The 24,299-nt window shown below is 36.8% G+C and overlaps 1 protein-coding gene across 1 annotated transcript in view; it reads right to left on the bottom strand.

Annotated features, from left to right (window-relative positions):
- The window catches only part of APPL1 (adaptor protein, phosphotyrosine interacting with PH domain and leucine zipper 1), a 47,829-nt gene that overhangs the window by 12,522 nt on the left and 11,008 nt on the right, over positions 1 to 24,299 (bottom strand). Inside the window, exons 5-18 of the mRNA XM_044005318.1 lie at positions 24,179 to 24,266; positions 22,861 to 22,902; positions 22,265 to 22,323; positions 19,811 to 19,957; positions 18,548 to 18,630; positions 12,499 to 12,657; positions 10,614 to 10,802; positions 8,602 to 8,644; positions 5,911 to 5,967; positions 5,027 to 5,118; positions 4,148 to 4,330; positions 2,166 to 2,218; positions 664 to 838; positions 542 to 578 (exon numbers count right to left, since the gene is read on the bottom strand). Coding sequence (XP_043861253.1) covers positions 542 to 578; positions 664 to 838; positions 2,166 to 2,218; positions 4,148 to 4,330; positions 5,027 to 5,118; positions 5,911 to 5,967; positions 8,602 to 8,644; positions 10,614 to 10,802; positions 12,499 to 12,657; positions 18,548 to 18,630; positions 19,811 to 19,957; positions 22,265 to 22,323; positions 22,861 to 22,902; positions 24,179 to 24,266 — 1,407 coding nt within the window. The remainder of the gene's footprint in view (positions 1 to 541; positions 579 to 663; positions 839 to 2,165; positions 2,219 to 4,147; positions 4,331 to 5,026; positions 5,119 to 5,910; positions 5,968 to 8,601; positions 8,645 to 10,613; positions 10,803 to 12,498; positions 12,658 to 18,547; positions 18,631 to 19,810; positions 19,958 to 22,264; positions 22,324 to 22,860; positions 22,903 to 24,178; positions 24,267 to 24,299) is intronic.

Below are 24,299 nucleotides of genomic sequence, written 5' to 3' on the forward strand. Positions count from 1 at the left end.
CAGAAAAAGAGCACGGGAGCCCTAAGCCCTGGCACCTGCTCCTGCCTCTGGCACTAATGCCCTAGGTGACCATGACAAGTCCTTCACTTCCTGGAGCTAAGGACCCTTAACTATTCAAGTCAAATTAAATAATAACATAAATATTTCCAAACAGTAACTAAGAAAATAATGTGAACTTGCAGATCTTCCCAAGCAGACGTTTATGCCTCCTTGCCCTTGGCATGATACTCTAACTTCTACTTCTAAGCTCTTTAGTGGGCGACATGTTAACTGAACTAATTATGTCAACCAAATTTTCAGGTAATGAAAAGTAGCTGCCAATTGCTTAGGTCTTGTTCTAAGTTTCATAGGGAGTTCAACAATCACTTGACTTATCTGAAGAATTTTAGTACTTAACTGGGTGATCATTTACTGGTCTTTTTAGTCCCATGAGTACATGCAGGTATCATTCAGAATGACTAATGTACGAGAATACAAAATACTCCACTACAAATGTATGTGTACACAGGCATATATAGCTAAAAAAATTTACGTGACTTACTCTGAGCCTGGTAACTTGAGTTTGTGGGTCAATTAACCTAAAAGTAATAATAAAAATAATGTCAGCAGATAATAGTACATTTAGACTAAAAAAACAAAAGTTAGGCAAAAATGATCACTTACTTTAAACAGTCACAAGTAACTAGTAGGTGTGATTCCGTCATGCGGAAAATGTTATGGATAGCACGGGCTGCCAGGATTTGGCGCATTGTTTCATAAACGACATCTGGACTATCATCTGATTTCACCTCCATAGAGCCAAGGAATCGGACAATAAATAACTGATGAAGAATGGAATCTAAAGCAGAAAGAGGCGCATCATCTTAAAGCCCATTTTTCTTTACCTTTGGAATTCAAGAAGTCGTCTAATTTGATACGATCCAGTGTCCGTGTTATGAGGAAGCATTTCTGAATTACTGGGAAAGCCGTGTATACACTATTTGGTTAAACCAGGAAAAAAATACAAAAACTGGGGGGGAGGGTTAAAGGGGATCAGAGCAAGAATAGGGCTTTGATCTATCAATCTCCTGATATAGGGAAATCCTCTTTGCTCCTTCGGGTAGGCACTTTTTCTACAAATTAAAGTTTTAAGAGAATTGCCTAGATCGGGCAGAGCAATCAAACTTGAGGTCTTCTTGCAGTCCTCAAAACTCTCCAGGGCCTAATCAGATTAAAATAGAATTAGGAATGTCTAACAAAATAAATAATACATAATAAAACATAGATCATGTTAATTTGTGGCTTTCTAAGTAGATAGAAAGCTTCCAGGGACGGTTTCTATCTGGGCTGGACACCAGAGGCCTAGGGCAGGGTGGCAAAGCAATCTGCGCAGGGTAACAGAGCCCATCAATGTGTCACAGGCAGGACCTGGAAGTCCGGTCTTCAAATGTTAAGGCCAGCTCTTCATACTGCATCACATTGCTCCAGGAGATTCAAAGTTCAAATAAAAAGACATTGCTAGTCTACAAGTCCAGATGTTAGTTGTAACTCTAGAATAAGAAGTGGGATGACAACTGTCAGGTTATGAGATTTTAGATGATTAAACGGCCCTTTGGGAACTTGGCCAAGGGAAGAGAGATGGTGATGATTCTTGGGGGTGCACATTTCACAGCCCTTAAAAACTGGACTGAGACAGACAGAGAATGTGGGAAACAATTGATAACACTGTATAAAACAGAGGTTGACCAGTGGATAGAAGGCTGGACTTGGCAGTCAAGAACAGGATTCTAAACGGACACTTCCTACATGATTATGGGCAATTTTATAACTTCTTTTGAGCTTTGGCTTCTTCAAATGTTAAATGGGCATAAACATCCCTTGTAGTACCTACCTCATAGGGTTGATGTGGGCACTAAATGAGAAAAGTGTGTGTAGAATAGTCTGCAAACTTTAAAGGGCTATAGAGTTGTGAGAACTCCTGAGCCAGATTCAGATTCACCTCTGGGACAACAACCTGCACACCCTCGGACTGGGTGATAAAACATCTTACAATGATGGAGGTTATGAAAATTGGTCTTCAGAGCGGAGAACAAATGAGTGGACGATGAATATTAATTAAATGATAAATCACTTTTCACATTTTACTGATTGGAAGCATTACTGAAGATGCTGAAGATCTTTTTTACCTTCGGTTTCAGTCTTTGATCTTCCTCCAGATTCTCCAAATGGATTTGTACGTCTAGAAAAACATTGAAAGGACACAGTTACCATTAGATACCTGGAGAAATTGTTTCAGAAAAGACCTTTCCTCTCACCCCTTCTGGTCTCCTGTGGAGGGATGCTGCTTCTTTTTTTTAAAAATAAGGAATCTGACAAGATTGAAGCTATTCACGTTCATAAAAAGAGATAAATTATGTCTTATACAGGAGGTGGGAGGAGAGGGAATGGGTTCTTTAAGAACAAAATAATCCCCAAAGAGTATCCTAGAGACAGAAAAAGGACCCCCAGAGAAGGCTAGCTAGTAGGGTAGAAGAAGCAGATGAGACAGAGCAAACCTCGCCCTTATCCCACATAACCTAAGTTCAACACCCATGGACACTCTTGGTTCTCTGGTAGGGAGATGTGTGGGAAATAGTTGTGCTGGACACCCAGAACGAAGGGTACTACAAGACGGCTCTGCCTCCTGGAGATTTGGAAGTGGATTAGGGGAAGGGGAGGGACAAGGAGTTGGGACCTCAAACCTCCTTCCGAGAACAGGAATGCACCCTGGTTCTGGGTAAGCAACAGAATAGGGCCTGGAGTGAGTCCTCCCCTTGATCTGATGCTGCTTACCTCAAGAAAACTAAGGGTGGTAAGAAATAGGAATAATCAAAGGCCAGGCAGAGTCCAACCATAAACCTCTACCTTGAGGATACCCTTCCTTCCTTAGTCTCCCCAAAGAAGCCCTTTCGGTGGTAGCTGGATGAGACATTGGATAGAACCCTGAACTTTGAGCCAGGAAGACTTGACTTCAGATACTTACTTCAACCTCCGCCTGCTTCAGTTTTCTCAACTGTGAAATGGGGATAATAATAGTACCTATGTCATAGGGCTGTAGTGAGGATCAAATGAGATGTCTGTAAAGTGCTTTGCAAATCTTGAAGAGCTAGGTAAATGCTAGCCATTACAATGTTTTCCAAGCCCAAGGAGAATGAAGGGGCAAGGAAGAGAAACATCTATACTAAACATAAAATCTCTAAAAGTTTAGATTTTTGTATTGGCTTGAGAAACAATGACTGAACTAATATTAATAACAATGCTTCATAATCTTATAAGCTAGTTGTACATTTGCCTCGAGGCCTAACTGTATTGTTAGGTTTTTCTTAATTATAGTTGTCAGGCTTCAGGAGAAATTATTTGACCGTCATTACAGTTATAGGAAGAATCTCTGTAACATGAACTATTATAACGAGAGCTACAATACAAATTTACTCAGTGTACTAATTTAGTTCAATGTTAATTAGTCAGTATATTAATTTAGCTCCATATAGAGCTCTCTAGAAATATCTCAGGGATAGCCTAGAACTGTAATACAGATATTTCTTCATCGCTATACTTATTATTAATCTAAGTGTAGTAAAGTAAAAATAATCTAAACTTTCAAATCGTTTCTCAAGGTAGATTAAAAAGGAAGGAAAATAGTTTTCTTTATTTTCCAAAATTGCTGAATTTTTGTTCCACTCACAGTGAGAAAAAAGGAAGAAGAGAAACTAAAATTTTAAATAAATTTTGGAAACAAACAGATGGAAAGAGCTAAATTTTGGAAGGTCTAAGTGGTTCTAAAATAATCCTGGCATTAACACCACATGAAATTCATCTCTTGAATACACCTGACCTATTACATCAAATGGCTAAATTTATTTCAGCAATTAACTCTGGATGGCTAAATATTTGGGTAAAAGCCATCCAAATGTATACACCAAGAGAAGTCAATAAATAAGGAGGATTCAAGCAGATTTTCATTGTGCTTACTTCAGAAACATTGAGAGATCAGCTGCTAACTTTCTGGTATAGAAAAGCAAATAACATTAATAATAGATGATAGTGAGCAGGTTACGTCAAACGATTAAGCTAAATTATAAAAAACAAGGAGAATAAAGCCTAAGAATTTTAATACTGTTTCACCTACTTGCCTCCCTGCCCAGAATTTTTAGCCTGGCCAGGCTGATCTTCACTAACAGGAGAAATTATGTCAAATTGTATAGGTGTGTCTGGGGCAACAAGGGAATCCAGGGAAAGGGTCGCCAAAGTTGCTGATTCAGATCCAAGAGACCCTGAACTACTAGTTCGAGCTGTGGGTGGTCGAGTTTGTCTAAAAAGAGAGAAAAGCAAGAAAATATTCATTTTTAATTTTTTGGAAACTATACTTACTACGAAATGGTGTAACCTTTTGGGAAAGCAATATAAAATTAAATTCAATTACAAGAATAATATGTGTCCTTTGACCCAATATTCCCACTACTACAAGGGTTCTTAACCTTTTAAAAGTGCTTTGCAAACCTTAAAGAGCTTTACAAATGCTAGCTAGCACTATATTTAAGACTTGAGATACCTGTGAAAACATACAAATCCATGCTAAATTAACCAGAAAATAAAAGTTTTACAAACTAAGGCTTATGTGGATACTCCTGTATTAAATATGTATATGTGTGTATGTATGTAATTTATGTTAAAAAGCAGAAAAAGAGGATGAGAAGAAACAATATAAAAACCTGATTTTTAAAACATATCAAATCATGGCTTCTTGGGATTCTAAAAGATGCAAAAACTGATCTAGAAGTGTAAAATATATACACTCAAACACTGGAGAAATCTGCATAAGTGATCTACCATGGAAAGCTCTGTTGCTTTTAAAATTTTCACTTTAGTAGATAAATTGTAAATGTACACACTTTTAAAATACAACTCTAATATTGCCTGTACACAGCACTGCTAAGATCAAAGTGTATAATTCGACTTGCTTTAAATATCTCACAAAGCTCTTTCAATAAGTAGTCCTATAACTTACGGGGTTGGCCGTAGGCTCTCATGCCTCTGCTGGAAAGATGGTGATGGGGTGACTGCTTCTAGAGCTGACTGATTTACTCTTGCAGCAATTTCCTGTATTAATTTTTAGAAAAAGATCTTCAGAAAAGCAAATGAATGAAATGGCACAATACAATATTTTGAATGAACAAAGTCACACACAACCTACCAAGTTAGATTCTTTTGGAGCAGCAATAAAACATGAACCTATGGAATGCCTCCATGCACTCTAGCTCTAACGGTAAGAGATCTGTTAACTTCTAAGCATCATCAATTCAGTTGTCATTCTTTATTAGGCAAGCTACTTAGTTTTCACTTACACATAAAATAACAGTATTTTAAATCTTTTGCGTTTAGGTACCTGCTATGGATAAGGGAGAGATGAGATCTGGGGTTTCACAGATGAAATGCCTTCTAATCATACAGGCTGGCACCTTCTCTACAATTTATAGTCTCAGGCATTGAGAGATTAAGTGACTTTGCAGGTTCATATAGCTAGTACGTATCAGAAGAAGAATATGAATGCATATCTTTCTGGCTAGAAGGCCAGCTCTCTACCCACTGTGCAAGCTTTCTTTCTATAAGGATTAAATTCAATTACCAGGATATCAAAGTACATTCAGTAGATATGTAATAATTATTTGTTCATGTGAACTCTTCTGTATTTGTCTTTTTCCCGTTGTGCCTAATACTACATCAAGCACAAAATAGGTCTTCAATAAATCAATGTTTCCCTATACCGTGTTTAATGGGGTTGAAAAATATGGACTGAGTACTTATAAGGTCAAGGTGAAATTAATAAATTATTCAAGAATTTATGCATTAATTCACAAAAATTTAAGATTTAGCTATCACAATCAATATTACCTCTGGATTTTCACTTAAATATATCTGTTTGGAGATATTGTTTATTGTACAAATCCACTGAAAGAAAACAGAAAAAACTTTAAGATTTTATATAAAAACTCTGCAAGAATAAAATACTTGATAGCTAACATACATTTTCATCAAAAATAACATTATTTGTTCATTCTTTCTAATTGGGAGGAAATTTTTACTGAATTCAGAAAGTCTATTAACTGGCTAATTTTTAATTAGTTGCCAGGTCTTGTTGATTCTAATTTCATGACATTTCTCTTGTCAACCTCCTGGTATCTATTCATATGGTCACCATCCTAGTTTGGACCCATATTTCCTCTTGCCTTGTTGTTACTTTTTTTTTGTTCCAGACCTATGATTTCTTAGTGTAGTGAATTCCCAATGTAGAAACATCCCCCATGAAATACAGATCAGCACAACTCATTTGTACCTCAGTCTCAATATGCTGCCTGGAGTTGAGTGGTTAAGTGACTTGCCCATGGTTATGCAGGTAACATAAATGCCTCTGAAGGACTTGAACCAATGTTTTCTTGATTACCCACCACATCTTGCTTATAACTACATTTTTTTTAGAAACTCTGAAAAAATAAGTTCATTATGTGTTTATTCTTTATTATAATAGCCTTGGTATTTTTTTTTTCCTGGCTACTTGCTTCTCCCAACCATTCTCCACACAGCTGACAGAGGTACCTTCCTAGGGTACAAGCCTAATCGTTACTCCCTCTTCTCTCTAAGGTAAAATAAAAATTCCTTGATCTAGTGATACAGTTTCTCCATAATCTGGCTTCAAACTCTTCCTTCCTTTCTGGTCTTCCCATCAGCTGTAGCCCACCTAGACTACACTCATGTCCTGCTTCTGTGAATCAGCACAAAGCATACCCCATACCTGAGGATATCCCTTCTTTCAGCATCACTGCCTCTCACCATCCTTATCACTTTCTCCAAGGAAGTTTTCCTTGATCTCTTCAGCCGTGTAAGGTTCTCTCCCTCCTCAAACTACTTTGTGCTTATTTATCTGTGGACATATTATATCCACCCCTCCCCCCTCAGTAAAATGCAAAAATCTGAGTTTAAGGGCTGGAACTGCCTTGGCTGTGAGTATAATAGATAAGGACTCTGGGTCTGGAGCCAGGAAGATCTGAGTTAAAATACAGAGTCAGACACTTGTGATTCTGGGCAATTTACTTAACCTCTATTAGCCTTAGTTTCTTTATCCATAAATATAGTGATAATAATAACACTTACCCCCCCAGGTATGAGGATCAAATGAAATAATATTCATATTTATACTGTAATATTTTATTTTGCTTTACAAACATTAAAGGGTTACATAAATGCTAGCTATTACTATTTTTGTCTGCATACTCACAATGCCTGGTAGTGCTATGCACATACCAAGGGCTTACTACATGTTTGCTGAACTGACTTAAAGTGCTAAACAACCCTGTGAATAGATCATAGTATCCAAATTTTATTTCAAACAATGAACATAGAAACTTCCTACCAATGATCATAGGATCACAGAGTTAAATTCACAGTGGGAAGGGACCTTAGAAGTGACCGAGTCCAACCCCCTCAATGTCACAGATAAGGAAAGCAGGTAAAGTGATTTGTCCAGGGCCATAGGGATCTAAGAAGCAGAGCCAGGATTCTAATTCAGGGCCTGTGCCCCCGACTCCTTAATTCTTTCCATGGTACCAGGCTGCTGCCAATGTTGTTAACACAACACACACCATGTACTCTTCTTGTACCATTTTGCCCAGAAAAGCATTTGGGGTCAGATACCCTGCATGGGTTTATTACAAATTTCAAGAGTAGTTCTTTGCTAACAATAACTATTCCCCGTAAGAAACCTTTTCAAATTTCTAAATGATCTCCTTATGAAAGGTACTTTCTTTTTCCTTCATTTATCCTCACACTGCTATGTGCTATGATTAGTCTGGAGGCCTTTTATACTCTGGTGTGTCTGGCATGTCTTGTACCATGGCCCTCTCCCAAACTCCAGTTCTGTCCTCTAAATCTAGCACAGGGCAGGTAATATACCTGCTAGCTTCCCCAGAGAACAGAAAGCACTAATGCTCTCGATATCTCTCATGTTCTCTTTTCCTCAAGGGCAACATTCAAAGCAGAATCTGATTCATTTCCAAAAGCTGTCTTGTAATAATACTACTATAGGGCAAGCACAACAAATAGGATTTTAACAACTTATACTATAATATTGATCAGAAATTTGTGCCTGTGTAGAGAAACTTCCCCCCAACATCTCCTTTCTCCTCCACCCCAGCCAAACACACACACAACAGTGCTTTGTAGGTACCTTACCTTCCATACCTGGTGTACTATAAGCAAAAATGGAGCCAAAAATAAAAGGCTTGTAAGGAAGAATACGGATTCCCAAATCTTTGTTTTTCTGTCTTTCATTCCCCCTCCAATGGTTTTGAAGTTTTAGCTGCTACAGGTCCTATCTATTGCTACCACGTACTTAGTTGGCAGGTGGTGAGAGAAGGGTATAAATTAAGCTGACATTTCCTAATGCACCCAGCCTGCCAGCTCAGATAGCAGTGGTCACAAGTCCCTTCCAAACAGTAGTACACTGACAAGAAATGTAAGTATTCCTCTTGTAAAAAAAGATATTTTGGCAAAAGTTTTCTTTAAAGGTATTAGCTACATGCAATTTACCTCTTCATAATCTTTCTTACTTTCTGCTTGCAAGATTGAAGACCTGAAATGAGGAAAAGAAATTTGACCTTCAGTTTTTTCAAAAGTACCTTTCAGTAAGATCTGAAAGCATCTATTCTTCCTTAAATGTAAAAGGCAAAACCAATCAATCTGCACTTTATTACATGGAGTTAGACCTTAGTAACCTTAACTTTTGCCCATGGTGTGACAAGGTGAGCAATGAGAGGCAGCTCGGTAGGGGAGGAATATAGGCAGCAGGCCTTCTTGTCAGGAAGCCTTGGGTTCCAGTTTTACCTTTTACACAGACTAGCTTGTGTCCCTGGACAAATTTCTTAAGCTGAAGGCCCCAGGAGATTTTCTTTTTTTTTGTTTTTTTGGTGAGGCAATTGGGGTTAAGTGACTTGCCCAGGGTCACATAGCTAGTAAGTGTCAAATGTCTGAGGCCAGATTTGAACTCAGGTACTCCTGACTCCAGGGCCGGTGCTCTATCCACCGTGCCACATAGCTGCCCCAGCCCCAGGGGACTTTCTAAAACTCAAAGCTACAGAACAACTGTAGACCTGCTTGATAAAAAGGTTTCTTATCAGGGCAATACCTATACCAGTAAGATCATACATAATGACCAAAACAATACCACCAAACCCCACATATGACAAAATCTCAGATAATTCATTTAAGTTTTCTGATCCTTAATGATATTTATCAAATTAAATCTATGATTAATTTAGAAAGTCTACTTTAAATCATCTTTGGACTACTTATGCTTTAATAAGCCTTAAAAGCCTAAGTGCAACTTATTAATCATTGATAAGGAGACTGCTTTTAAGAGGGTAGCAAAAAAGTTTGTGATACTAAATTCTCTGCTCAGAGGAAAAGTAAAAAACAATTTGACTGAGTTTCCATTATACTAGTAATTATGAAATAGCAAATTTATAACAAGTAGCTAGTGAGGCCACAATTGAAGATACAAAATATCAAAAACTCACATCCACTGTTGGTTTGATCCTTTTGATGCAGGGAGAACAAAAGGAGTATCTAATATTGACTACAAGAAGGAAACAAGCTAAGAATTTTTAAATTTATAAAATGAGAGGAAAAATCATTTTCTCAAAGCTCACAGACCTAAAATTCACAGGAAACTTAAACCAAAAAAAAGGTACTGGATTCAAAAAATGTCACATTAGGAAAGGTTTAGCTGAGAACCTCTGGAACACGTAAGCAGTGTCCAGACAGAAAAAAACCCCCAAACAAACGTAGAATTTAAGGCCCATATAGAACAAAACAGTGAAGATGTTCATGTAATATTGAGAAAATTAACTTAATTATCTATATTGGATCTTAATGAAGAGTAGTGGGAGTCATCAAAATTATTTAAAACTATAACTATGAAAAAACTGAATCTAATCAGTTCTATCTATAAAGAATTTATACAAAGTGGTTAATTTCTAACACTTCAGAACTAAATGAATATACAACCATTTAGTAACTATTAACTACTCAAAAAGGCTGAGAGCAAAATTCCAGAAAAAAACAACCCTCAAATCAATCTATTTTCCTTTATTAAAGGAATCATACATTGATCTTTTTTTTGTTGTTGTTGTTGTTGTTTTTTTAATTTTGTGGGGCAATGGGGGTTAAGTGACTTGCCCAAGGTCACACAGCTAGTAAGTGTCAAGTGTCTGAGGCCGGATTTGAACTCAGATACTCCTGAATCCAGGGCCGGTGCTTTATCCACTACGCCATCTAGCTGCCCCCATACATTGATCTTATGTTATATATACATATATATATATATATATATATATATATATATTTGGGGGGGAGGGGGGCAGGGCAATGAGGGTTAAGTGACTTGCCTAGGGTCACACAGCTAGTAAGTGTCAAATGTCTGAGGTCGATGTTTAATATATCTTACAAGAAATATAATTTCAAATACTCTAGAATTTAAAAAATCACTAGCCTTTTCATAACTTATTCTGATATTAAAATATATAAAGAGAAAAAGAACTTACTTTTTGCCATCAAAGGATGTGATCTGGAAACAGTACCGTCTATCTTCACAGTCAACAGCCATTACAGAGCAGTTGTCTATATCCATGGCGAGTCCTCCAGCGACATCTCCCCGAGCCTGATTCATCAGGTTTCCACCTTGAGTAAAGTAAAATTGTCTGTCCCAGGTAGAGGACACGAGGCCAGTCTTACTAATCAAAGAAAGCATATTCTCATTTAGTAGTGACAAGTATAGACTTTTCACAACTTTCAACAAACCAACAGAAAAATAACATACAATTCAAGGAAGAATTCCCAAACTTTCCAAATAGACAATATGTGGCAAAATGTTATTCTTTAAACTGTACCAAAGAGCTTCATTTTCTAATTTAAATTCAATTCTAATTTAAATCAATGTTATGGAAACTCATAAATAAAAGTGGTTACAAATGAGTTAAGTGGCTCCTTTCATTCTTGTTCTGTGTGTGTTCAGTCAGAATCTCTCTATTACGCCATTTGTTAGAGCCAGTTACCAAGAGAAAAAAATCAACTGATTTTTTTTCTCAGTCACTAAGAGATTAGAAATATCCCCATATACAATACCTCTAAAGCAATGTTTGGAAATATAACAGCAGGTGACATAAGGTTAATACACAAAATAGTATTAACACAAAACAGAATTCAGTTTTAAGTGCATAAAGGCAAAATGTGGGCCCTGCTGCTTTAAAAGAAGTCCTTACGTTATATTTTTTGGTTGGTCCAAAATGAGTTTTAACAATAATATATCCATTACAACCAAGAGAAAATTGTCCATTTGAATCTTGAAGGCTTTTATATCAATATAGTATGTATCTACGCAGCTCGATATTTTGTCCAGACCTGTGATTTCATTGTTGTAGGGAACTCCTAACTAATGAAAATCAAAAACTACTTGGTAACCTAAGTCTCAAAGAGGAGTTTAGAGCGCTCAGAGGTTAAAGGACTTGTCCAGGGTCACATGGCCAGGACAGGTCAGAAGCAGGGCTTGACCCCAGTTGCTTTCTAATTCTAAAGCCAGCTTTCTCTCTATTCCACCATTCTGTTTCCAATGGTATAACTCAGGAGGCCCAAAACAAAGCATTACCAAGTTTTAGACCAATTTTATTTTTCAATGGAAATTAATTTTAAGCAAAATATCTTTAGTAATTCTAAACTCAATGACTCAATGAATACCAAAGTAGAACATGACTTTGTAGCTCCAGTGCTTAGCAGTGTCTGGCCCACAGCAAGCACTTCATAAATGTATGCTGATTTAGATTGCTACATGATTTCCTCTTTATAAGTGGAAAATTACTCTCAGAATATGGTTCAAGCTTCCATGTGAAATCCATATTTGGCAGACTTCATGGCATGTTATAAAGGGAGATATGTGGTACAAAAAATGACAGACATAGTCAGAAAGACTGAAGGACAAATCCTGCCTCAAACACTTCCTAGCTGCATGACCCTGGGGCAAGGCTCTCTATCTGTTTGCCTGAGTTTTTTCATCTGTAAAAATGGAGAAAATAATAGCAAGTACCTCCCAGTATTTATTGTGAGGATAAAATGAGATAGAATTTAAACTGCTATATAAATGCTGTTATTACTATGATATTAATACTCATTAGATCAATTAAATTTTTTCAGGCACATTAGCTCATGAAGACAATAATCTATAGCATCAATGGAAGAAGTAAGCACAACAATGAAATCGAGGGTCCTTAAAGTAATCGTATTTATTTTCATTTCATTCTGCAATACACATGTACACTTACACACACATATGAAATACAAAAATAATAAATAGTCTAGTAGACATACAGTCCTCATTTGTAATATACTCTTCTATACTGGATATAAAGCTGTTTGGGGTCAAGAGATTTATCTTACTTCCTAGCATTGAGATATCCGGCCTTGCGGGTTAAGTTCCGATGAACGGGAAATTTGGTGATGTCAGGGTCAGGCAAATATAATGGGTCACTGGCTACTTCCAAATCCTCTATTGTCTGTTGCATGGTTTCTACTTCACAGTCCATTTCCCTGCGAACACTAACACAGCAAGTAGGTTATAGGTCCAGTTTCAACAGATAAAATCTTCACCAAATACATGTATATTTTTACCAAATAATATTCTTGTAAGGGCAGCTAGGTGACAGTGGATAGAGTGCTGGTCTTGGAGTCAGAAAAACTTGTTTTCCTGAGTTCAAATCTGGCCTCAGACACTAGCTGTGGGACCCTAGGTAAGTTGTTTAATCTGTTTGCCTGAGTTTCCTGATTTGTAAAAAGAGCTGGAGAAGGAAATGACAAACTACTCCAGTATTTTTGCCAAGAAAACCTCAAATGGGGTCATGAAGAGTTGGATGCAACTAAACAACTTTCTTGAAAGTATAACATATTTATAGTTTCAAATATATATCAGTGTCAAATGTTCACCTTTTCTAGTGCAGAACTGGGGGGGAGGGAGTGAAATAGTTTGGAATTCAAGTGTAATTAAAAATATTTTTTAAAAATTTAATATAGTAAACTGTTGATTATCTTCACTAATAGAAGGAAATAACTTAAGAGTATTAAAAAAAATCCAGCAACTAATTAAAAAATACTTCAGATTTTATTCTGGAATGCATTTTTTCTATTTGTTTAAAATATGCCCACATCTGTTGTGAATATTTGACAAGTTGGAGATAAACTCAGCTTATAAAACAGCTCAGCTTTCCCACTCTGCTGGTTTGTCACTGGATAATATCAATGTTCAGCCTGTGCCAGGAAGATTTAGAATTCTTCTCTTTAAGTTCCACACTGTGATGAATAGACTTTCCTGATGACTAAACTGGGCTCCCAAACTGGCTCTATCTGGATGGTTAATTAATAAAGGAAGAGCAAGGTAGAACAGCAGTTCATTCACTGACCAGACTTCTTATTATTTAGTACATGGAAGACATTATGAGGTCTTGTGGAGAGTACAACAATGATTAGCACATAGTGTTTTCCCTAAGGGAGCTTATAGTCTACTAGGTAAGACATGTGACCACAAAAAATGAAATATAATGATAATTTGGAATAAGTATCACATGACTAGAATGCATAGTGGGAATTTGGAAGGTAGAAAGTAACTTCTAGCTAGAGGCATGAGGAAAGGCATATAATCTTAGATGAAAAAAGCCTATCAGGTATAAGGAATGGAGTGGACAAAGGGACAGAAGCAGGACTGTGTAGGAAGGTGGCAGAGTAATGGTCTCAGAGAGATCCTAGGGAACACAGATGTACCAGCCTCTCCTTAGTGCTTTCAGGTTGTGGGGTATCAGAGAAAGGTTCTGTGTCCATGTGCAACCTTGTATAGGCTGCTGTCTCAAGGTTATCAAGGTAAGCCAAGTGTCAGGTAAATCGAGGTAAAAGATGGCAAGAACATTCAAGAAAGTCTAGAACCAGTGCAGCTAGGCCTCTGTGCTAGCATCCTCTGGTGTGAGATTTAAACAGAATTAATTTTCAATTGGAAACTTACTGTGATATATATCCGCATATAAACCTTAGCTTAGAATTCAATGATCATTGAAACTCATCAGATTTTGTTAAAAATATGGAATTCAAACTTAATAAAAAATTTTAATGCTTCTCAGTTAAGATGGCTGGATAGGGGCACCTAGGTCACACAGTGGATAAAGCACCGGCTCTGGATTCAGGAGGACCTGAATTAAAATCCGGCCTCAGATACTTGACACTTAGTAGCTGTGTGACCCTGGGCAAGTCACTTAACCCTCATTGCCCTGCAAAAAAACCCAAACAAATAAACAAAAAGATGGCTGGATGGGAGGTTCCAAGGGAAGAAGGTTCCTCATATACTGCCTCCCCACTCAAAACCAAACAAAAACCTCACAGAAAAATAGTTAAAAACAAACAAAGAAAATTTAAAAACCAATCAGACCAAAGAAAAACACATCAGTATAATTAAAAGTATTAGAGAACAACAGAGACAAATACCAAAAGCCACACTGAAGGAAATGAATGATCTGACTTGAAAGGAAGAAGGGATGTGGTGGCCATCTAATCTCACCTCCCTCCCACCCACCCCAGTACAAAAGTCACGCTCTACTCTTTGATCCAGCAATACCACTATTAGCTTTATATCCCAAAGACATCCAAAAAAGGGGGCAAGGGCCTATTTGTACAAAAATATTTATAGCACGTCTTTTTGTGGTGGCTAAGAATTGAAAATCAAAGGGATACCTGCCCATCAATTGGGGAATGGCTAAATAAGCTGTGGCATATGACTGCAATGGAATATTATTGTGCTATAAGAAATGAGAAGCAAGATGATTTCAGGAAAACCCAGAAAGACTTACATGAATTGATGGATAGTGAAGTGAACAGAACCAGGAGAACATTGTACACAGTGACAGCAATATTGTATGATGAACTGTGAATGACTTAACTATTCTCAACAATACAGTGATCGAAGACAATCCCAAAGGACTAATGATGAAGCATACTATACACCTCCAGAGAAAGAAGTGATATTGACTGAATACAATTTCATATTTTCTTTTAAGTCTTCTTATACAAAATGACTAATATGGAAAAGTTTTACATAAATGCACATATATAACCTATAGGTGATTGCTTCCTGCCTCAGGGAGGGGGGAGGGGAGGGAGAGAAGGAGGAATAGAATTTGGAACTCAAAACTTTAAATAAAAAATATTTTTTAAAAAGCATGCTGAGGGGGCAGCTAGATGGTGCAGTGGATAAGCACTGGCCCTGGATTCAGGAGTACCTGAGTTCAAATCTGGCCTCAGACACTTACTAGCTGTGTGACCCTGGGCAAGTCACTTAACCCCAATTGCCTCACCAAAAAAAAAAAAAAAAAAGCATGCTGGGTCTAGTGGTCATCCAAGCTCTGTTTCAAGAGCCCCAAGGCAAGGGGACCTGCCCATTCCAATCTGCCAGTGGACAGCTCTTACTGTTAGTAAGTTTTCCTGATCATGAGTCTAAATTCATCTCTTTGAAACTTCTATCAACTGCTCTTGGTTCTGCCTTTTGGGACCCAAAAGGACAAAACAGATCCCTCATTCACCTCATACCCCTTCAGATACCTGAAGACAGCTATTGTCATCCCCCTCCCCCCCAGTCGTCTCTTTTCCAAACTAAACACCTCCAATTCCTTCTACAACATGCCCTGAAATGGCACATGATTTGTTCAACAGAATCGCAAACTATAAAGGGCCATATGAAAATGTTCAAAATCACCAATATTAAATATGGTGTAACTAACTGAAAGACCGATGTAGTCCTCCCATACAGATATAAGCATACTTCTTTCCTCAGGAGAAGCAGGGGATTTCTAGGGTAAATGTCACATACTATCACTGCACTGGAGGTGATTTTGCTGAACTGTTTTTCTTTATTACCAAGAATAATTCAATTTGGAGGGGATGAAGGGTGGTTCCAGAACTGACTGCTACATAAACTAAGAGTATCAGTAAAATTTATTTTTTTAAACTGGCAAATGTTTAAAAAGTGACTTGAATTGGTGATGTGATTACTGAGCCACTGTTAGTGATAGCTGAATGATTATGGAGAATAAGAAAGGAACTATAGGAATGAAAATGAGCAAATGTTTCTAGATTTTCAAAAGAGAAGCTTGACTTCAATTTATAGGAAAATTCTAGAAAGACTTACTGTTGTTTTGGTTGGTCAGTACAATGCAACAGATTTGGACCAGGCTAAAAGGCTGAACTCAAACATTAGTCAGTAATGGTTTGCTGTCCAGTTGGAGATATACAACGGGGTGCCTCATGGGTCTATGCTTGGTGATCATTATCAAAGTATACACTGCATGCTTATCAGTTTTACAGATGACATAAAGCTGGGAGGAGAAACTGAGTCAGGATCTTGAAAGATCTTTACGAGCTAGAACACTGAGAATATGAAGTTTTACAAACAGAAATGGAAAGCCCTACACTTGGGGTTAAAAAACAGCCAATTTCACAAATATAAGATTGGGAAAGAAATTGTTAGGAAGCAGTTTGAAAAAAACAAAACCAAACCAAAACTCTAGGGGCTTTAGTGGTATCAGCATGTGTCACTGTGACGTGGCAGCTTAAAAAACCCTCAACATATGTGATCTTGGCCTTTATTAAGAAAGGCACAGCTCTGAGAAATGAGGTGAGAGAACATCATGGTGAGCTGGCCTTATCAGCTCAGATCTCAAGGAGGAACGAGTTCAGTTAAGGTCATCACAATTTAGGGAAGACAGTGTTAAGTTGTAGACCATCCCTAAAACAGGCATACTGAGAAGCCTTGGGTCTATACCACAGAAGGACTGTTTGGAGGAACTGGGGAGTGTTTAGAAATCATAGTTGCATTCAAATATTTAAGGGGCTTTTTTGAGGAAGCTTTTGATTTGTTCTATTTGGCCCGGAGGAAAATACCAGGGTCAAATTTCAGTCAGGAACAATTTGACTAATAATCTGAGCTGTCTCAGAAAGTAATGGGTTTTCCCTCACTGAAGCTCTTCAAGCAGAGGTTGGATGACCATCTGCCATGTATGTTATAGGAAGGATTCTTCCAGTATGATTTGGACTAGACAGCTACTGAGATCATTTTCAAATTTGGAAAATTTCTATAAGCAATGTAACAAATTCTCAAGGTTAAGTTGAGAAAATATAGTAAAAATAAAGCAAGAATTCCTAAATTAATTTATAAATTGGGATATGAATTGACATACCAAATGGGCTTGGTCACAGAATTAGATAAACTGATAACAAAATTCTCATGGAAGTCTCCAGACAAGAGTAACATAGACTTATGATAAAGGATGAAGAGGGATTGGCTGTACCAGACTTCAAAAATGTCTGATCTTTGAGCTAATTGGTCCAAACTTTTGGATAGCAATATGGTAATATACAAACAAGAATCATAAAACATTACTTTTGATAAAGTGGTTCTTTTGCTACCATTGTATCCCAAATGCACTAAGGAAAAAAAAAGGTCCATTTGTACAAAAACATCTATAATTGACAATGGCAAAAATTTAGAAACAAACTTCATATAAAATTGGAGAATAAATAATATTAATATATAAATAATAATAAATATATAAAATAAATAAAAATAGAAAAATTAATAAATTTGGCTGAATAATTTATTACATTAATGTAATTGAATATTATGGCATCATAAAACAATAAGTCTGTAGCATCTCAGAAATATTAAAAGCATTCTGAGGTGATGAAAACCAAGATGACCAAATAAATCATACAGATTCTTACCTACAATTTATATGGAAATGAAAACCAAGTCAAAGCTGAGGACTTCAGAGAGAGTTAAGAAAGGGCAAGCTTGTTTCTTTCCTCATTTCTGTGGCTCTACTTTGTTAAACTGCACAGTAAACTTTGGGAGTCCTCTGTGATATTTTTCTCTTATTTATTTATTTTGGCAGGGTAGTGTGAGGGAATGAGGCCTGGTCTTAGAGTGAGGAGAAAGAGCCCTGGGAGTGACTCCTGCCTCGGTCACTGACAAGTTGTGCGACCATATTAAGTCCCAATCTCTGATCCTCTGTTTTCTTAGATGTAAAACCATGATGATATGGTGCCTCCCTCAAAGAGCTGTTCTGAGACAAAATGGTATTTATAAGGCCATACCAAAATATATGTGTGTGTGCATATACAGATATATGTGTGTGTGTATATATATATATATATATATAGACGTATGAAGTTACTGAAGATGTATATACTTGTAGAAAAACCAGCACCAGACAATGATGCATTATTTCTGTGCAATGATATATATATCACGACAAAAATGAGTTTCTCATCTCATGTTATATCATGTCCTATGACATACATATACATACACATATGTATTTATATTTACAACCCATTACCAAAAAAAGATGTTTTAATTGAGATTAAATAACTGGTAAATATAGTAGAACATACTTACTTCTGTACACTTGTTCCAATATTTGCTAAAAATTCTTCTAGCTGTTCACTGAGATTTTCAGAACCCATCTTAAAAAAACTTATCTAAGGAGGAAAAAAACAAAATTGTATTTAAATATAACCTAAGATGACATTATATTTATCAGAAAAAGATCAATATATATTCCATTTTGAGAAAATTAACTTTTATGGTTGAAAATAGGTTTCGATTTCCATTAAACTTTGATTATCTAGGGTCTTCTTATTTCTCCTTCTTATTGCATGCCTTTGGGCTATTTCAACATTTCTTCTTTTATCAGAAACTGGTCAAAGTAAAGGAAAAATAAAACTCAAACTTGTCCTTTAATATCAATACATAACTTACATAATACATAAAAGTATTAATACATAACTTGGTATTCAGAGAGTGAAAAGTGATGTCTTTGGGATCTGTGGCTTTCATTAAACTACCTTAACCTGTGAGAGGCGGTGTGGTATGGTGGATAGTGAATGTCTTCAGGAAGAAGACTCTGACACATAATGGCTATCTGACCACAAACAAACCAATTAATATCTCAGGCCACAGGCAATCATTGAAGACTAAAGCTATTGAGCTGCTTTGGTAGGGGTAGCTGCATTGCTACACCAATGCAATCACAATAAAAATGTCTTAATTACCATATGGAAGAAAGTCTTTAAAAAAAGAAAGGGGAAGGGCAGCTAGGTGGTGAGGTGGATAAAGCACCTGCCCTGGATTCAGGAGTACCTGAGTTCAAATCCGGCCTCAGACACTTAACACTTACTAGCTGTGTGACCCTGGGCAAGTGACTTAACCCCAACTGCCTCACTAAAAAAAAAAAAAAGAAAGAAAGAAAAAGAAAGGAGAGAAAAAAGCCACTGCTTCATTACTAAGGGACTCTTAAGACATTCAGTGAGATCTTCTTCATTTGAGTGCAGATACTAGCCTCGGAGACGCAGGACTCACATAAGGGCTACTCTGGCCAAAGTAAGCCACTGGCTGTAGCCACCCTTCTTTAGACTTCGTGGGGTCTTTGGCAATAGACAGTTACTGAATTTCTGGCCTGGGGGGAACCGTAGGAACTCATGTGCCCAGGAGCAAAACCTTTTAGAAACCATGGTAGGATCCATGGCATATGATAGAGAAGCTAAAGGGACTTAACACATAATGCTTTCTTCTCGTGAATGATCTATAGTATAATTATAATATATTCAAATTAAAAACTTGATGGAGAAATTCACTGTAGACTTAATTTCTAATAGTTACCTGGGCTTGCATGTATCCAAGTAGGGGCTCTAGCATTGCTATTTTCTTCTTATATTGAAGAGTATTCAACGCACAGAAATAATGCATCATTGTCTGGTGCTGTTTTTTTCTTGAAGTATATACATCTTCTGTAACTTCATACTTCACCTTATGAATAAGAAAAGCATAATGATTCACTCCATTCGATGTACTTTTAGGTAATGTCTCTAATGAAACCCCTAAGGAAAATGTGTCAGAATTGTGCACCCATTTGATGTGACAAGCACTATGTGAAAGACTAGAGAAGGAAATGGCAAACCACTCCAGTACCTTTGCCAAGAAAACCCCAAATGGGGTCATAGAGGTTAGGACATGACTGAAAAAGACTGTTCCAGGTGCCAGGGATAGAAAGACAAAGAATAAAAGGTCTTGCCTTCCAAGAGCTTTCAGGTGTGCTGGCTCTGTTTGGTTCCATTTGCCCCGTGATATCACAATGTAAGCAGTGGCACAAATGATGCTGCTCTAGCACATCTGAGCATGTATGATCTGAACCCTGTGATGCGGGTACTTTGATACCCATTTTACAGATGGGGCTCGGAGAGGCTCATTGCTTTGTTCAGGGATGTACATTTAGCATGTTTTTGAGGCAAGACCTAAATCCTTTTCTTCCCTGCATCCAAGGTCAGTGCTCTTTACATTATGCCATGATATATCTTTCTCACCTCTCCCATTATAAAGCTATAGGTGTAAAAACAAAAGTCAGGTTTACTTTTTATGTTAGATTTCAAAAATAATTCCGAAGGAAAAAAAAAAACCTGTCACCTTCACTTTGAGCTCTTTTATTCCTGTGTCAGAACATTTGTATTAATAATAATAAAAAGCCTCTAAAAAAGTAACACAGAAATACCCCTGGTTTATCATTTTGTAATTTTGCTCTGTGACTACAGGTAAGTGACATCACATCTGTGGGTGTCAGTCTTCTTATCTCTAAATGGGCCAATATCGGTGAGGTCTGCAATTACTGATGGTGTGCCCACCAGCCAAGAACCACAGCTGACAATCACAGGGTCAGGTGATGACAACAGAACCTTAGAAGAGTCCAATACAGTGGGTTTTATTAGCTCTCTTTTGCAAATGAAAAAACAAAAGGTCAGAATCTCAGTGACTCGTCCATGGGCACATAACTGGAGACAAGGTCCAGATGTGAACCCAGATTTCAAGCCCATCTCTCTTCCACGTGCAAAGCTGCCTCACAACCTATGCAACAAAGCTGCACAAAGCCCATGGGACATGGAACACATGAAGTTAATTCCTTGTATTTTGCCCCTTAAGACCCTTTTCTCCCTCCACAAGCACTGATGATATTCCTGTATATTTTTAGAGGATACATGAGATAGAACACTAAATCTGGAATCAAAAACTGAGAACTGAGTCCTAGCTCCACTACCTGCCAGCTCTATGACCAAGATCAAGTCATTTTAAATGACTGGTGCAGAGGACAGAGCAACAGTCTTCAAATCAGGAACACCTGGGTTCTAATCCTACCTCGTCACTTACTAGCTGTGTGATTTTGGGAAAGTCAATTAACTTCTCTCTGCCTCAGCTTCCCCATTTAAAAAGTGGGGACAATCATAGCAATTACCTCTTAGGTAATAATCTCAGATCAAATGAATTAACATGTCAAGCACTTTGCACACCATTATTATTTTAATTAAGTATTACACATTTATTAATTAATCATAATTATAATAAAATTGAGTTAATAATATTTGTATTAGCCTCATAGGACTTCAAGGAAGGAACTCTACAAACTCTAAAGTACTTAGTTTTTGAGCTACCCATGTCTATTTATGGGTTATTGCCAGACTGTAACCCTCACGTAATGAAGGCATGAAAAGCATCTATCAAGTGCTTACTGTGCAGACGTGTTCTCCACTAAGTGCTGGGCACACAAACAGAGAGGAGCACCCTTCCTCTCAAGGGGCTCTCAGTTTAACTGGAGAAGACAATACATGCAGGAGGACAGCTGGAAAGGCTGGGAGCTCCTACAGTAGGGGGAGGCGTTTCCTGTATCACAGTGTAGTTTCAGCTAAATACTCAACAGCCTAATGTTATTCTATTATTTTAAGAGACATTTTTGGCAACACTCTGGTATATATGTGCTTGTTCATATGACTGCTGATGCCTGAAATTTTATTTAAATATCAAGTCAGACTATGTTAAAAAACAAAACAAAACCCTATGCCCCAAGTTAAAGTTTCAGAAAAAGTTATGGGTTTGTAATATTCCTACTTTTGGTAACAATAAGTTTTTAAAATAGGGAAGAACATGAAATTCAAATTAAAGCAAATAATATTTTCATTTAATCATTGTTGGTTATTCTTTTAGAACAGAAAAACCTAGCACGCTTAGGACACACACAGGTTTAACACTGACTTTAATCCTAGTATCGAAAGAGCATATAACAAAACAAACCTTGTCATTTTCTCTTTTTTTGGACAGTCGACTGTATCTATTAATTGCAGCATCATGGTCTGGAAAAAAATAATTTATGTTAATAGTACTACCTTGAAAAGGCTGGAGCACTTGAAATGTTCTGAGAAAGTACATTTTTTCTCAAATGAGAAAAAGTCACATGATTCCTCTTTTGCTTCAAAAAAAGCTTCTGTTACAATGAATAACTTTTCATTTCACCAATATTAAAATTTTCCTAAATTACATTTTTGTTTTTTTACCATAGCAATGATGTTTTTTTTCAAATATGAAGTAATTTTCCTATCATTGACTTAACCAAACCAATCAAATTTTGATACTATCAGATCTGCTCACTCTATATAGAGAGCGGTGTAAAGTCATAATCTATTGGTTATCTTCCCTATGGTACCTTATAACAATTTCAATTTAAGTAACAGAATTATCCTTAATAACAGATTAATTTTTTTTAAACCCAGGATCACTTTTTTTCTCAGTTCTTTACTACTATAATACTAGAAAGCATAGGGCTAAAAGGCTTTTTGATAGTATACATGTATCCTTGCTAGTGCTAAAAGATTAAAGTATGTAGGGCTTACCATTGCTGGCAATTTGAAACACTTCCTTTAATGTTAATATCTCTAAGGAGAAAAAAATACAGATGAGAATTATTCCAATTTAATATACAAATAGACACCTTCCTACATTCATATTTTAGAATGTTTTCTAACATGCTAAATTCATTCTTAACTTTCTAACTAAAATATCAAATGATCTTAACAGAAAGTATAAATCAATAGTTCCATATCCAGATAAACTGTTTTTCACCTGATAAGCCATGAAATTGCAAAGCAGATTTAGCTAGACAGCACTTTGAGGTGTGAGAGGTAGTAATGTGAGAAAAGCAAGGATGGATGAGAGATAGCATCAGTCTTAGAGGTATTATTATAAACACATTTACAAAAAACATTTCTAAATACATAATATGGTATATCATCTTCACTCATCTTTTAAAAAATTGTAGACTTCGAAGACAATACTTTGCTGGATTCGTATGACTCACCCTTTAACTTATACATAGCAACTAATGTTTAAAAAGTGAGTTAGAGGGGGCAGCTAGGTGGTGCAGTAGATAAAGCACCAGCCCTGGATTCAGGAGGACCTGAGTTCAAATAAGGCCTCAGACACTTGACACTTATTAGCTGTGTGACCCTGGGCAAGTCACTTAACCCTCATTGCCCCACCAAAAAAAAAAAAAGTGAGAGATAATAAATAAAAAAAATAGGTTTGTTGACCATTCCTTTCTAAGCTAATCAAGGAGGATTAAGTCCTTTTTCTGCCCAGTTCTGACATTGAATTTTCCTCAGTTTCTACTGAAATAGAATATTCTGCTCCTAAGATACATTTTTTTATCTGTAAGTGATTTAAGTACTTTTCTGTCAATTTTAGCACTGATTCACTCTGATATTTTTAGATTACAGACACATGTTAATGCATCTGTCTTAGATTATAAACTATTAAGAGTAAATTCAGATCTAGGAAACTTTATTGGTACAACAGCTAGAAGCCCAATTAAAAATATACACATGTACACACTGTAAATAAAAATAACAGCAAGGGCAGCTAGGTGGCAAAGTGGATAGAGCACCAGCCCTGGAATCAGGAGGACCCGAGTTCAAATTTGGTCTCAAACACTTGATACTTACTAGCTGTGTGACCCTGGGCAAGTCACTTAACCCCAATTGCCTCACAAAACAAAAACAAAACAAAAAAATAACAGCAAATGAATAGACAGACTGACAATACATTTCAGTCAAGTAAATGATACAGATCATGGATAGAGATGGTGAGTGACAAACATTTTGCAAAAAGTAAAACCATTACTAGAGGTAAGAATTTTAAAGTTAGCTTCCATACCTTTTAGATCCCTTTCTTTAAACTGGGAAATAGGAAACATCATAGCATCGGCAAGCTGAGTTGAGAGTACTGCATGACAGGAACTCAGCTGGCAAGAAGGGAAAACCCAGGTCATATAAAT

The sequence above is a fragment of the Dromiciops gliroides genome, chromosome 1, assembly GCF_019393635.1.
Source record: "Dromiciops gliroides isolate mDroGli1 chromosome 1, mDroGli1.pri, whole genome shotgun sequence".
Lineage (NCBI taxonomy): Eukaryota > Metazoa > Chordata > Mammalia > Microbiotheria > Microbiotheriidae > Dromiciops > Dromiciops gliroides.